This window comes from Arvicola amphibius, chromosome 7, assembly GCF_903992535.2.
Source record: "Arvicola amphibius chromosome 7, mArvAmp1.2, whole genome shotgun sequence".
NCBI lineage: Eukaryota > Metazoa > Chordata > Mammalia > Rodentia > Cricetidae > Arvicola > Arvicola amphibius.
Genome location: NC_052053.1, coordinates 94849044 through 94863802, shown reverse-complemented (window position 1 = coordinate 94863802; position 14759 = coordinate 94849044). Strand labels below are relative to the sequence as shown.

Sequence of the window (14759 nt, the reverse complement as noted above, 5' to 3'; positions counted from 1 at the left end):
ACAGGGAAACCCTGTCTTAAAAAAAAAATATTGTTTGACAATTTATGCTTAAGAGAATGTGGGATAAAAATCCTCCATTGTTGGTAAAAATGCAAACTGATACAGCTACCTTGAATTGTCATAGACAGACTCTGAAAACAACCCCAAATGTACTCTTTTGTATCAACAATAAATGAGAATTATCATGTTTTTAAATAGCCATAAACATTATAAAGAGTCAAAAAGGGCCATTTTAACTCAACCTCATCACTTAGCAACACCACCGTTGTCGCTGTAGTGGGGTGAGAGGCTTCAGTTGATCTTCACCATGTGGGGCATGACAGGGCCCTTCAGGTTCGGGATATGAAGGACATCCAATAGCTGTTACAGTCCATCTTTTAAGAAAGTGAAAAGCCACAGATACAAAGGGGAGAGACCTGAAGGTTGTTTTCTAACTTATTTGATTGCCTTATTCAAAGGGTTACTAGCAATGATTGGTCTATTCCAGGGCAGGAGAATTGCTGCCTGGTCAGGTGAGATAAGGGGAGCATCTATGGGCCATCCTGACCTTGTTTCAGTGACTAAATCAATACATCAGGAACTGAGAGAACATCTGTGGGTTGTCTTTGCCTCATTCCCAGAATGGAGTTATGGTTGAAGATTATTCACAAGCACACGGGAGGATGAGCAGTCCAGCATGTGTGTGTGTGGGCGACTGTCCTGTTTCCAAGAGAAAGTGAATGTAAGGTTTTAGGAAAATGTCTTAGGGTTGAGGGGGCTTACAAATGCTTTTAGAGTCTTCACAATACCTTAATCAAGGGGAGAAATATACATTTACAGTATAACAAAATTTACCTTAAATTTGTATCAATAAACCAAGATCCATACCAAAGCAAATTATTCATATCTATATCATATCCCCCTTAAAATGTAAACAAACATTTGAAAACAGTATTTGGGATTATGGGCGTAGTTTTGTCTATACTGCTTCCTGCTGATTGGGTGCACTGTTAATCAGGTCATTTTTAATTGATTTTTATTGAGCTCTACATTTTTCTCTGCACCCATCTCTGCTTCTCCCCTCCCCTGGTCAACCTTCCGCGAAGGAACCCATGCTCCCAATTTACTCAGGAGATCTTGTCTTTTTCTACTTCCCATGTAGATTAGATCTATGTAGGTCTCTCTTAGTGTCCACATTGTTGTCTAAATTCTCTGGGATTATGGTTTGTAGACTGGCTTTCTTTGCTTTATGTTTAAAAACCACCTATGAGTGAGTACCTGTGATAACTGTCTTTCGGTGTCTGGGTTACCTCACTCAAAATAATGTTTTCTAGCTCCACCCATTTTCCTGCAAAATTCAAGATGTCGTTATTTTTTTCTGCTGTGTAGTAGTACTCCATTCTGTAAATGTACCACATTTTCTTTATCCACTCTTTGATCGAGGGGCATTTCGGTTGTTTCCAGGTTCTGGCTATAACAAACAAAGCTGCCATGACCATAGTGGAGCACGTGATGTTGTAGCACGATTGAGCATCCTTCTCTGCTCCAAGTTGTTTCTAGTTTGGTCAAGTGGACAAAAACTAACCCAGCCATCTTCTTGGGAGCAGGGACAAGTACGTCTTAGACACTTTCAGTTTTCTCTAATAACAAAGATGGGCAATTATCGTTGTGATTAAGGTTCAAGACCTTGGAAGAAAGAAGGTCCATCTTTGATTGGAAATGCTAGCTTATGCAACAGTTGGGGAGCGTGTAAAGACCAGATGAGTAGGCAATGTTTGCTTCAAGGGCCAACATGAGCACAGTGTAGAAAGGACTAACCATGACGTCATTCGGCTAATTTTACACATGTATGGAATCCAGGTAAAGGGTCATGAGGCATAAAGTCCGTTGGACATGGGACTTACATGTAGGCTAAGCACGTGCAAACAGCATGGTGTACATTTTTGAAAGAACAGTCCTAAGATTAATAACAAGTGTCCATTACTCCACAACCTGATGAAACTCAATTGCAATCTTACACTCTGCAGTCTGCAACCTTAGGAATTTGGCGACTGGAGGTGTATTTGGGTGAGAGGACTCTGAAGAGCGAGCCTCAGTGCAGCCCACGCTTCATGGGGCAAAGAGCACCTGAAAAACAGAACTAGGGAGGGGGTTCCAGATATAACGAAGTCATAAGCTCAGACGCCTTAGTCAAAGTCTGTCTCTACTTTGTTGCTTTGCAGGCTCTGAGCTCTCCAACAACGCGAGCCCCACAGCTCAGCCCAGGGGACACTTACACTGCGGGCGGGGAGCAGGCCACTAGAGGATAAAACGCACCCCAAGAAACTGAGGGCTGAAGTGAAAAAGGAAAAATGGTGGCCTCGCTTCTCGCTGTCCTACGAACAAGCAGGTTGTGTCAATGGGGCTGCAAGAGCAGGGCGCAGCTGTTAGGGCCCCTGCCATTTGGTCCCGGTGGCTGGAGCACTTGGGCCCCTGAGCGGAAAAACGCGACACTGAGCCTGGAGCCCGCGGGTCGCAGCTGCTGGGACGAGCCGCTGAGCATCTCCCTGCGCGACCTGGCCCCCGAGCAGCCCGTCACGCTGCGCGCCGCCCTGCGCGACGAGAAAGGCGCGCTCTTCCGCTCACAGGCGCGCTACCGCGCCGACCCCCACGGAGAGCTGGACTTGGCGCGCGCGCCCGCGCTGGGCGGCAGCTTCGCGGGGCTCGAGCCCATGGGGCTGTTCTGGGCCATGGAGCCCGATCGGCCTTTCTGGCGCCTGATCAAGCGAGACGTGCAGACGCCCTTCGTGGTGGAGCTGGAGGTGCTGGACGGCCACGAGCCCGACGGCGGGCGGCTGCTGGCGCGGGCGGTGCACGAGCGTCACTTCATGGCTCCCGGGGTGCTGCGCGTGCCCGTGCGCGAGGGCCGTGTGCGCGCCCACGCTCTTCCTGCCTCCAGGTGAGCAAACCCTCCCTCCAAGAGCCAGGGATGCTTCAGAGGTGCATTGTCTGGGTGCCCTCTTTCCACACTCTTCAAGGGGGCCCTTAGATTCAGTGGCCCCTGAAAATACTTTCTGACTTGGCTCTGTGGCTGGGGTGAGTTCTGAACTGAAGGTCACCTCAGGAGCAACATCTCAAGTGGTTTCAGTCAAGCAGAGACCCATAAACTGGAAATCTCTGTGATAATAATACCCGCGGGTGGTTGAGCACTGGTTCATGTTTGGCACTGGCTGCTCTGGAACCGTCTTTCAGACAAGGTTGGCCAGCGCAAGCACTGGCGAACTTTCTAACGTGCAAAACTTGAGTTCTACTCCGAGTCTGGAACCGGAAAGCATGAATGTGCAGGGCCATGGAGCTTTGTTTCTTGGGTGATGCTGAGGTAACTCTTTCCTAGAGTGAAAAGGCCACAGTTTTGAGAGGGACTTCAGTTCGGCGACTCACAGAGAGCTGCTCTAGGGGATTTGGTCAATCATTTCTCATCCCTTTGAAATGTGGACAGAAATGGCAGGTCTGAGGATAAGGACATGGCACTTCGTATACAACAATTAAAACTTAGTTTTGCAAGTTCGAGTGGCTTGGAAGTGATGTTGAAAATAGAGAAAGTGGTTCCTTAGATAAAATCTTTAACATGCTTTAATGTGTTTACTTCTTTACATATTTAAGTAATATAAGCAAATATTGAAGAACTCAAAGCTTTCGATAATGAAAGGTCTCTTTCGTGGGGGGTTATTATCACCGGCCTCATGGCTAATTGTGATTCCCTCTCAATCAAAACTCTGGTTTTAAAGTTCAGATTTTCCTGAGGACCATGGAATGCTTCCTTCCAAGGTTCACCACCATTGTGAAAAATCCCTCTTCTCCCTTGTGTATACTTCTGACAGCTTGTCATAAGTTAGGCTGTCCTCATTCTCCCCATTGTCTGACAGTCCCCTGAGATTGCCCACCATGCCTGTCAAACTGGATTCTGACCTTGTTTGGTGAACCCATGTCTGTATCTGTGAACCACCGCAAGCCACTGAGTTCAACTCCAGTTTGGAAAACTGCCAGAATGCCCTTTGATTGTGGCAGTTCCACCTTCAGGGTACTGTGTGGCTCAAATCATTGAGTGTGTTTGTGGCGTCTAAGAAAACAGCTTAGGCCAGGCAGTGGTGGAGCATGCCTTTAATCTCTGTACTCTGGAGGTAGAAGCAGGTGGATCTCTGTGAGTTAGAGGCAAGCCAGGTCTTCGAGGGAGGCCCCAAACCTACAGTCAAACCCTGTCTCGAAAAAACAAAATAAACTAAAATAAAAAAGATATCAAGACATTTGGAAACTAAATCTGCAAAGAAGGGTTGTTTTTGTTTTTGTTTCTAAGGAACTGGACCCTTTCCTGGGATCATAGACCTTTTTGGAGTTGGAGGTGGCCTTCTGGAGTATCGAGCAAGTCTGTTGGCTGGGAAGGGTTTTGCTGTCATGGCTCTGGCTTATTATAACTACGATGACCTCCCCAAGGACATGGATATCTTTCACCTGGAGTACTTTGAGGAAGCTGTGAACTACCTGCTCAGTCACCCTCAGGTTTGCTGTTAGGGTATTTCAATTTTAAATTTGCGGACCTAAATTCATCCTTGAGTCAAAGATAAATTTGTAATGCAGTAGCTTGGACCTTTATAACAAGCAATATTTAGTCTTATCCAAATCCACAGAGCAAAGTATATTTAACCTGGATGATCTCAGGGGACATGAAAAAACTGATACAAAGAAGTTTGTACCATCTCTCATAGGGTGACCCATCATCTCAGATTGCCAAGGGGAGAGGGTTACCGCCAGCAATATCCATTTCCCACTGAAACTGAGGTAGTCAAGACAAATCACGAGTGTTTATTACCTTAGCCATGTCATGGTTTCTTATGTCTGTGATTTTGTGTCCAGCCTCCAGGGTTGTTATGAGCATTAAATGACTCGGACTTGAGAAGCTCTTGGAATATGCTGATAAGTTTATATCCATCCAGTCGGCAATGACTAGGGAGTGTAGACACAGTGCAGACAGGCAGAGGAGACAAGGCCATGTCTACACATGAACATGGACAGCGTGGAGACAGGAATGGAGAGCTAGGGAAACGGGAAAGCAACTGCGAAGGTCCGTGGCTGTGAAGTCGCAGAACAGACAGGGAACGGTTGTAGCGAAATAAAGGGGACAAGCCTCATTCTGAAGACTCAAACATTATCTGCTGTTGATTGTATAGATCGGTCTAGCAATTGTGACGTTGTAGACATTTCAGTACCCATCACTACTTAAGAGCCAGAACATATATACAGAGAGAAATTAATAGGGATCCAGAAGCTTCCAAAACACCATATGTTGACTCGGTTTTGTTTATACACCCGAATATGATTTTATACACAAAAAATACCAGCAATGAGCAAAACAGCTATTTAATAATCCCAAGCAACGCTTGACCTCAGATTTCTCACTGGAGAAGCATGTAGACTCTGAGCTTCCCAGATACCCCACGAGCTACCAAAATAAGAATGGTAAAGTCACAGTCAGGCTCAGGACCACATGATGTCCAGGAGTGGGTCCCACCTGCTGTCCTAATGTTGTGTGAGCTCAGTCTCCTTCTTTTCTGTCTGTGTCTTTCTCAGGTAAAAGGTCCAGGAATTGGGATTCTTGGGATTTCCAAAGGGGGTGAACTTGGCCTTGCTATGGCCTCCTTCCTAAAGGGCATCAAGGCTGCTGTCTTCATCAATGGCTCTGTGGCCGCTGTTGGGAACACCATAAACTACAAGAATGAGACTATCCCTCCTTTGTCTCTTCTGAGAGATCGAGCCAAAATGACCAAAGATGGCATCTTGGATGTTGTGGAAATACTTCAAAGCCCTTTGGTAGAGACGAAGAGCATCATCCCTGTGGAAAGGTCTGACACCACCTTCCTGTTCCTTGTGGGTCAGGATGACCGCAACTGGAAGAGCGAGTTCTATGCCAATGAGATTTCCAAACGCTTACAGGCCCATGGGAAGGAGAAGCCTCAGATCATCTGCTACCCAGAAGCGGGGCACTATATTGAGCTCCCTTATTTCCCCCTGTACAAGGCTGGCATGAATATCATTGTGGGTGCTAATATCAACAATGGGGGGCAGCCTAAGCCTCATGCCATGGCCCAGGTCAATGTCTGGCAGCAACTCCAGACTTTCTTCCACAAACATTTGGATGCTGAAGAGAGGATATTCCAGCAAAACTGTGATTTTTATTTAAGTTTTATTTAACATCTGTAAGGCAGGTCTCTCCTGGGAATAGCCTCCACTGTGTGTGTGTGTTTATCTTTTATATAAATGTAGAGGTTCTCCCCCCATTTTTTTTATCAGTCTGGGAAGGGAGTGATTGTGCAGAAAATGTAAGGTGTGGCAAAGCTGATCTCTCCGTGGCTCAGTCTCAGGTGACAGGAGCTGCAGCTCTGAGAGAAAGGCTGAGTCACCATTTCTGGAGCTCAGTAATCATTTGCTAAAGGGCTGATCAAAAAATAAATGACTACCTACTGTTTAAACAAGCATCAACAGGGGCTGGAAGATGACTCAGTACGTACTGCTCTCATAGGTACTAAGTTTGGTTCCCAGGGCCCGAACCATGCAGCTCACAGCTGAGTGTAACTCCAGCTCCAAGAGACCCAGAGCTTTCTTCTGATCTCCTTGAGGACCTGAGGACCTGTACACACACACACACACACACACACGCACACTCCACACCACAAAAAATACATGGTTTGAAAGCATAAACAATGGTCTTAGTCTGTGTTGGCTCTATCTTGTGGATCCCACTGACTGAAGATTCATCCATGTGAACCTTTCATGTCGTCACCTCTGCACAGTACTCCTCAATCCCTAAGACAACATCAATGCTGTAGTGCACATTCTAAGTAATCTACAAGTAGATACTATTCTGTATGAGACATGTTAGCCACTGCAGATTTGGCATCTGTAGTGACCCCAGCAGTTCCTTATCAATACCTGATAACAGATGTGTGTTTCTTCTTGTAGGATCTTAGTACTGCTGTGGTCCAGCCTCAGCCTGGTCAGGTCCTGAGACAGGGAAGGGGCGTCAGCACAAAGAAATGAAATGTCCAACCAAGTTTCACACAAGTGGCCGGCCCTGAAAGCTCACGCTATCTTTATTTATTTTTCAAAAACAAACATGTTTTCCCACCCTCCATGATTCACCTCCAGAAAAAAATCCAAATAAATTTTCCATATTTTCCATCAAAATACTTTCAGCCAGGAAACAATGATCAGGATTTTGTTAGTTTGGCCAAATATTGAGCAGACACATCTTGTCCTTACAAGGCTAAAAGGCAATAGGTACACATCAAAGGACACAGGCACACATTTTCAAGAACTACAATATAATTCAAAGCTTAACAAAGTATATTTACCGAAATACGGTGCTTTCCCATAAGGTGCTTGCATCCAGTAGATTGTCTTTTTCTAACTGTTCCCTTGGCCTAATAAATGGTCCTGCATGCCTAAGCCTCTCTATGAGGAACCTGAGAACCATCAGTTCCCACAGAATTTTAGGAGAAAATGTTGGAGAAAAGAAACGGGGTTTCCAGGACTGATCACATCTGTCTTATGCATGACTGATATAGTGAAAGTATAAACCGCCAAGAGAGTCACTAATATTAGAGAGAAAAGGATGTGTGGTCCACAGGGACCCAGCCGTACTGTGCGGTGTCCCAGGGTCTTGCATTGAAGAAACCCATTGAACAAGCACTCGTTCATATGCTGATCCAAACCCAGACCACACAGCTCCCAACAGAGTACTGTCTTAGCTATTAACTATTAAAAGGAAATTCAGTTTAATTCTTTCCTGTCTTTTGGATGAATGAGGATTTTGTTTTTTGAGAAACAAATTATGTTAGGTTCCTGTTTATACACAGAACACTTTAGAGTTTGTTGTTCCAAAATTTCATAAATTATATAGCTTATTTACATAAGTAGTTTTAGCAGTGATAAACATGTTTACAAAAAATCATATCACCAAAAAAAAAAAAAAAAGAAAAAAAAGCCAGGCGGTGGTGGCACACGCCTTTAATCCCAGCACTCGGGAGGCAAAGGCTGGCGGATCTCTGAGTTCGAAGTCTACAAGAGCTAGTTCCAGGACAGGCTCTAGAAACTACAGGGAAACCCTGTCTCGAAAAACAAAAAAAAAAAAAGAAAAAAAAAAAGAAAAAATTATATCACTAGATACAAATAGTTCCCAAATAATAAGCAATTCTTGAGCCTTTGAACTCATGATTCTCTTATTTCAGTCTCTGGAATGCTGGGATTGTTGGCGCGTGCCACTCTGTCTACCTCCTCTAATTTCTCCATCTTGTTTTCTCACTGAGGCTATTTCAAGTTTAACTGGAATTTAATCTCCTTGATTGGAGAATCTCGTGAAAAATTACTCAAGCCTATTCTGTAAACCCAAGATCAGTATGTCGCAGTTAATGTAGGGTGTTCATGTGTGAACCCCTATAGCTAACTGCTCTTAGCTGCAGCTGCTTGCTTTTGTGAAGCCCCCATGCAGCTGCCAAGCGAGATACTATGGCATGGGACAATTGTCTATATTCTGTCAATTATATTTTAAATAAATGCTGAATGTTCAGTAGCCAGGCAGGAAGTATAGGCGGGACAACCAGACAGGAAACAGAGGTGGGACAACCAGACAGGAACTAGAGGCGGGTCAATGAGAACAGGAGAATTCTGGGAAGAAGACAGCTTGGTTGGCAGTCCTGACCCCACCACAGAAGAAGCAGGATGTGACTGTCTCACTGAAAAAGTACTGAGCCATGTGGCTAGCACAGATAAGAATAATGGGCTAATAGATGTTATAAGATTAATAGGAAGCCTGAACTAATGGGCCAATCTGTTTATGGTTAATGTAGACCTCTGTGTGATTTCTTTGGGACTTTAGCCCCAAAATAACCACAAAGAACTGTATTAATTAAATCACCGCTTGGCCCATTAGTTCTAGCTTCTTATTGACTAACTCTTATATCTTAATTTAACCCATTTCCATTAATCTGTGCATCACCACAAAGTCGTGGCCTATCAGGAAAGTTTCAGTATGTCTATCTCCAGCGGCACCATGGCAACTCCTCTAACTCCGCCTTTCTTTCTCCCAGCATTCAGTCCAGTTCTCACTGCCTACCTAAGTTCTGTCCTATCAACAGGCCAAGGCAGTTTTCTTTATTCATTAATGGTAATCATAGCACACAGGGGAGACTCACAAATCAGCTACTCTTTTCCATTTAAATAAAAAGGAAGGTTTTGAATTTAACATAGTAAAATTACATATAACAAGTATCAAGAAAGAATTTCAGTTACAATATTTATATATTCTTTATCTTTTATATTAACGAAGGAAAACTATAACTATAAATTCTTCAACCCTATCAAACACTCCAGAAGTATATGATATTACCTAAGTAAACAGGAAGTGCATTGTAAGCAACTTCCAAAACTCTAGAATTGACAGAGACATTTCACTGCCCGGACAGTCACCCAAAGTTCCTCTGTACCGTTGGGGCATCCATCTTTAGCCTGCTGTCCCAAATTATCCAGCAGACTTTTCCATGAAGCAGGAAATTTCAAAGACAGGTCTGCCTTTATTGGCAGTTTGCCAGTCACTTTCTTCTATATCCTGAAGAATGTCTTGCAGACTCTTTTATGACACAGGAACCGTAAAGTATCATCTCACCTTTAGGCAAGTTCAGCAGTCATTTCTCTGTAGATTCTGCATGTCCAGTTCATCTAACAAACTCCATAAGGAGCCTCTTCGATGCCCATCTTCCTCTTGAAGTAGATTGGTGCTGCCAGGAGCAGATGTGTCTCACTCTCATGAAAAGTCCTAAATTTTTAAAACATTTAAATGCCATATATTAAAGGTCTCTAAAAGATTTAAAGAATACCCAACTAACTAAAATATATCTCTATCTAGAAAACCTAACTAACATGACTACAGTCTTGACTATTATAGATGACTACTTATTAACCTATATTTCTTAATTATACATTCCATTTTTAAATGTACTACACAAACACAATACCTTAATCAAGGGCAGAAATATACATTAACACTATAACAAAATTTACCTTAAATTTATGTCAATAAACAAAGATCCATAACAATGCAAATTATTCATATCCCCCTTAAAATGTAAACAAACATTTAAAAACAATATTTAAGAATATGGGTGTAGTTTTGTCTACATTTATTCGTTCTTATTGGGTGCACTGATAATCAGGTCTTTTTTTAAATTGATTTTTATTTAGCTCTACATTTTTCTTTGCTACCCTCCCTGCCTCTCCCCTCCCCCAAGGTCCCCATGCTTCCAATTTACTCAGGAGATCTTGTCTTTTTCTACTTCCCATGTAGATTAGATCTATGTAGGTCTCTCTTAGTGTCCTCGTTGTCTAAATTCTCTGGGATTGTGGTTTGTAGGCTGGCTTTCTTTGCTTTATGTTTAAAAACCACCTATGAGTGAGTACCTGTGATAATTGTCTTTCTGTGTCTGGGTTACCTAACTCAAAATAATGTTTTCTAGCTCCATCCATTTTCCTGCAAAATTCAAGATGTCATTATATTTTTCTGCTGTGTATTAGTACTCCATTGTGTAAATGTACCACATTTTCTTTATCCACTCTTCGGTCGAGGGGCATTTCAGTTGTTTACAGGTTCTGGCTATGACAAACAGGCTGCTATGAACATTGGAGAGCCAGGTGCAGCTCCTGGCCCTTTCTTCCCTGTCTACCATTTGTCTCTGGACTTTCTCCTTTTCTTACTTCTGTATATTTTACTTTCACTCTAACTCTGTGGGTGGCCATGTGGCTGTCCCTCAAAGTCCTCCTCTCCTAGGTCTTGCTCCTTGATCCTCTTCCCAGATTTGTCCTCCTATTTATTCTCTCTGTCAACCCTGCCTATCCTTTCTCCTGCCTCACTATAGACCTCTCAGCTCTTTATTAGAGCATCAGGTGTTCACAGAGTTACTATAATATAAGAGCATGCAATACATCTTTGCACAATTAAGACAAATGGTCACTACATACAAATGTAACACATCTTAAAATAATATTCGACAACAAATTCTAGTGCGGCACGTTTTGATGGCCCCAATATTGCTGCAGATGATGGAAGGAATGTAATCAGCTCTGGCAAACAGCCTTAAAATAGAAGGCTACATATTTATGCAGTAACACGGATAAATCCATCAGCACTAAAGGGTCTTTGATAAGAGATTACCATGTTGACTTTCCTTGACTTCCTCATGGGCATTTGTGTTTCCTTCCTATTCTAATAACCTGATGTAGTTTGAATGTAATTGGCTGCCGAAATCTCGGTGGAGACCTCCAATTGCCGCACACCGCGCCCCCATGTTTGCGTTCAATGCGCTTTTACCCAGTTACTGAGCTTTGGGTAAGGGGCTGGAGGTTAAAATACACAGACACACACAGACATGAATCTCGAATAAATCCTCACGTTCTAATCATCTGTGGAGACAAAAACAGAACCTCCTTTCCAGAACATCAAATTCTTAAGCCCATATTTTAAAGTCAAGATACCTTTCTTAGCAGTTCCTAGAATCAAATGTCTTTCTCCAGTCCAGAATACAAAAGACAACACAATCAACATATCATATGTCTGTACACATTTATCTTTTTTTAAAGCTATATACATTCTATCTTTTCCCAATATATACGTCCCCTCCGGCCAGGGACAACCCTGTTCGTTTACCCTTCTTTCTCCATTGGAGTTCCAATTGCTGCCAAACTGAGCAAAGGATGTCAGGATTAACACATATACCCCAATCCACCCTCACCTTCTGAGGGCGACCTCTCAGCGTTCCCTAGTTCCTGATATCTCGGCTGGGACCTCCAATTGCCTCAAAATCGGTGGAGACCTCCAATTGCCACGCACCGCGCCCCCGTGTCTGCGTTCAATGCTTTTTTACCCAGTTACCAAGCTTCGGGCAAGGGGCTGGAGGTTAAAATACACAGATATACACAGACAGAGAGACAGCAACATGGGTCATCCTTGAATTCCCCTAGAATGCCCCCTTTTTTGTTTTCAGGGGCAAATTATATAGAGATAGCCACGCCTCAGCCAAACCCACCAGAAACCACTCTCCTGCCATCAGGAACTCCTGAAGGTCTCTGCTCAGAGCAGCTGTAGGCACTCAGATCAGGGGATTACAAGAAATTCAGGATCTGGGGTCTCACTGCTCCCAACAATTGGCCCCTATATTCACTTAGGGAGTGGCACTATTAGGAGATGTGTCTTTAATGGAGTGGGTCTGGTCTTATTGGAAGAAGTGTGTCACTGTGGGGTCGGGTTTTGAAGTTTCCAGTGCTCAGATTACTGCCTAGTATCTCAGTCCACTTCCTGTTGCCTGCAAGATATAGTAGCATATCTCAGTTGGGCAGTGGTGGCACATGCGCTTAATCCCCACACTCGGGAGGCAGAGGCAGGCAGATCTCTGTAAATTCGTGGCCAGCTTTGTCTACAGAGTGAGTTCTAGGACAGCCAAAGATACACAAAAAAAACCCCTGTTTAAGAAAAAATAATGTGATAGCACAGCTCAGCTCAGCTTGCTGCCTGCATGCCACCATGCTCCCCATCATAATGATAATGGATTGAGCTTCTGAAATTGTAAACAAGCCACCCAATTAAATGTTTTCTTTTTAGGAGTTCCCATGACCACAGTGTCTCCTCATAGCAGTAGAAACCATAACTAAGACAGATGCCTACCTGAAAATTACAAGCCTTGGGCTGGAGAGATGGCTCAGTGGCTAAAAGCATGGGTTGCTCTTGGAGGGGCTATCGATTCAATTCCCAGCAACCATGTAGCAGCTCAAACCTACCTGTAACTCCAGTAATAGCTTTCTGACTATCTCTTCTGGCATCCTTGCGTACCAGGCACACAAGTACTATACATAAGCATGCAAGCAAAACATTATTTCACATAAAATAAGAAACCTTTTAAAATAATTTTCTAAAAGAAAATCACAAGCCTTGGGACAGAATCTATAGACATTGCATAAGATATAGAATTCCTTTAAAGATTTTTTTACAGGTATAACAATAGTGGACATTCATATCATAATAGCTGAAAGATTAAATGATCATATTTTTATTACAAGAATCAAAAAGACATTTGGAGTGATTTAAGTAAGAGAACGTATTTGAAGGTCATAGATGTGAGAAACAACCGATAAGGATATTGGAAAATACTAAGCTACCTCTTCCTCTCCTGTCACTCAGAAGCTATGGGCCCCTCTGTTGTCATATCCAATGAGGTCTTCTCTCAGAGTAGGAGAGGAGGTTTGGATTCCTATAACTTCCCTTCCTTGCTCCCATTTACTTTAGAAAACAAATCCTCAAATTCTTTTGAGGACTATTGGCTCTGCTTTTGCTTTCCTAAGGAAATGGACCTTTTCCTGGGATCATAGACGTTTTTGGAGTTGGAGGTGGCCTTCGGGAGTATCGAGCAAGTCTGTTGGCTAGGAAGGGCTTTGCTGTCATGGCTCTGGCTTATAATGAATGAGAAATCTCTGTGTGGTTATTTGGGAGCTGGCAGGTGGGACAGAGAAAGACTAGTTACTCTGTGGGACTTAGCATTGAGCCTCATCTTACCGCTAAGGATTTCAAGAGACCTAATCACCCTTCAAAACCCAGATGGTGCAGAGTGAGAGTCAGGCTCAGGGACACCTTCCATCCACAGTTTGGCCCCACTAACTGCCCTACCCTCTAGATACACTCGTTCCCTTTCTTTTCTCTGTCTCTTTCTTAGGTCAAGGGACCGGGAATTGGCCTGCTGGGGATTTCCAAAGGAGCTGACCTCTGCCTCTCCATGGCCTCTTTCCTGAAGGGCATCACAGCCGCTGTCATAATCAATGGCTCTATGGCCAATGTTGCCGGAACATTGCACTACAAGGATGAGACCCTGCCCCCTTTGAGAATTAACATGAATCGAATCAGAGTGACCAAAGATGGCCTTAAAGATATTTTGGAAGCCCTGAATTCTCCTCTAGAAGGCCCTGACCAGAAGAGCATCATCCCTGTGGAAAGGTCTGACACCACCTTCCTGTTCCTTGTGGGTCAGGATGACCGCAACTGGAAGAGCGAGCCTCAGATCATCTGCTACCCAGAAGCGGGGCACTATATTGAACCCCCTTACTTCCCTTGGTGCAAGGCTTCCTTACATGCCAATTTTAACATGCCTGTCCTCTTTGAGGGGGAGCCCAGGGCTCATGCCATGGCCCAGGTGGATGCATGGCAGCCACTCTAGATTTTCTTCCACAAACATTTGGGTTCTGAAGCAAGGACAATCTGAGCAAAACTGTGATTTTCTGTGAGTAGTTAGTTTTCTGATTTTGATCCCTCCTGAGAATGGCTGCCCCTGTTAGGATGTGCATGTAATTTTTATCTCCTTTTAATAAAGTCTTGAGTTTCCCCACCCCAAAAGGTTTTATGGACTGTGTCCTCATTGGTTTGAGGTCACAGAGGTTCCTACCTTCTTATGGCAATGAAGATTGAACCCAGAGCTTACCCATGGTAGGCTAGCCACTGAGCTATCCCTCTCTACCTTAGAGAGTAGCAATTCATTTACTTTTAATTTTTATATATAATATATTGATCATGTTTTCTCCTCCTGCAACTCCTCCCAGAATCTCTCTACCCAATTCTCTTCTCTCTCTCTCTCTCTCTCTCTCTCTCTCTCTCTCTCTCTGTCTCTCTCTCTCTCTCTCTTCCTCTCTCTCAAATCAAAATTGTAAAAACTAAAAAT

General features: G+C 43.6%; 1 protein-coding gene and 1 pseudogene across 1 annotated transcript; both read left to right on the top strand.

Moving 5' to 3' along the window:
* The first annotated feature begins 2143 nt into the window (after positions 1 to 2143).
* On the top strand, positions 2144 to 7535 carry LOC119818582 (acyl-coenzyme A thioesterase 1-like). Its single transcript, XM_038336116.1, is given in 4 exon segments — positions 2144 to 2897; positions 2899 to 2917; positions 4313 to 4515; positions 5584 to 7535. Coding segments are annotated over 4 exon segments (1410 nt in total). The 5' UTR covers positions 2144 to 2330; the 3' UTR covers positions 6205 to 7535.
* A 3141-nt stretch (positions 7536 to 10676) lies between these two features.
* Positions 10677 to 14437, top strand: LOC119819896 (annotated as a pseudogene).
* Positions 14438 to 14759: the final 322 nt, after the last annotated feature.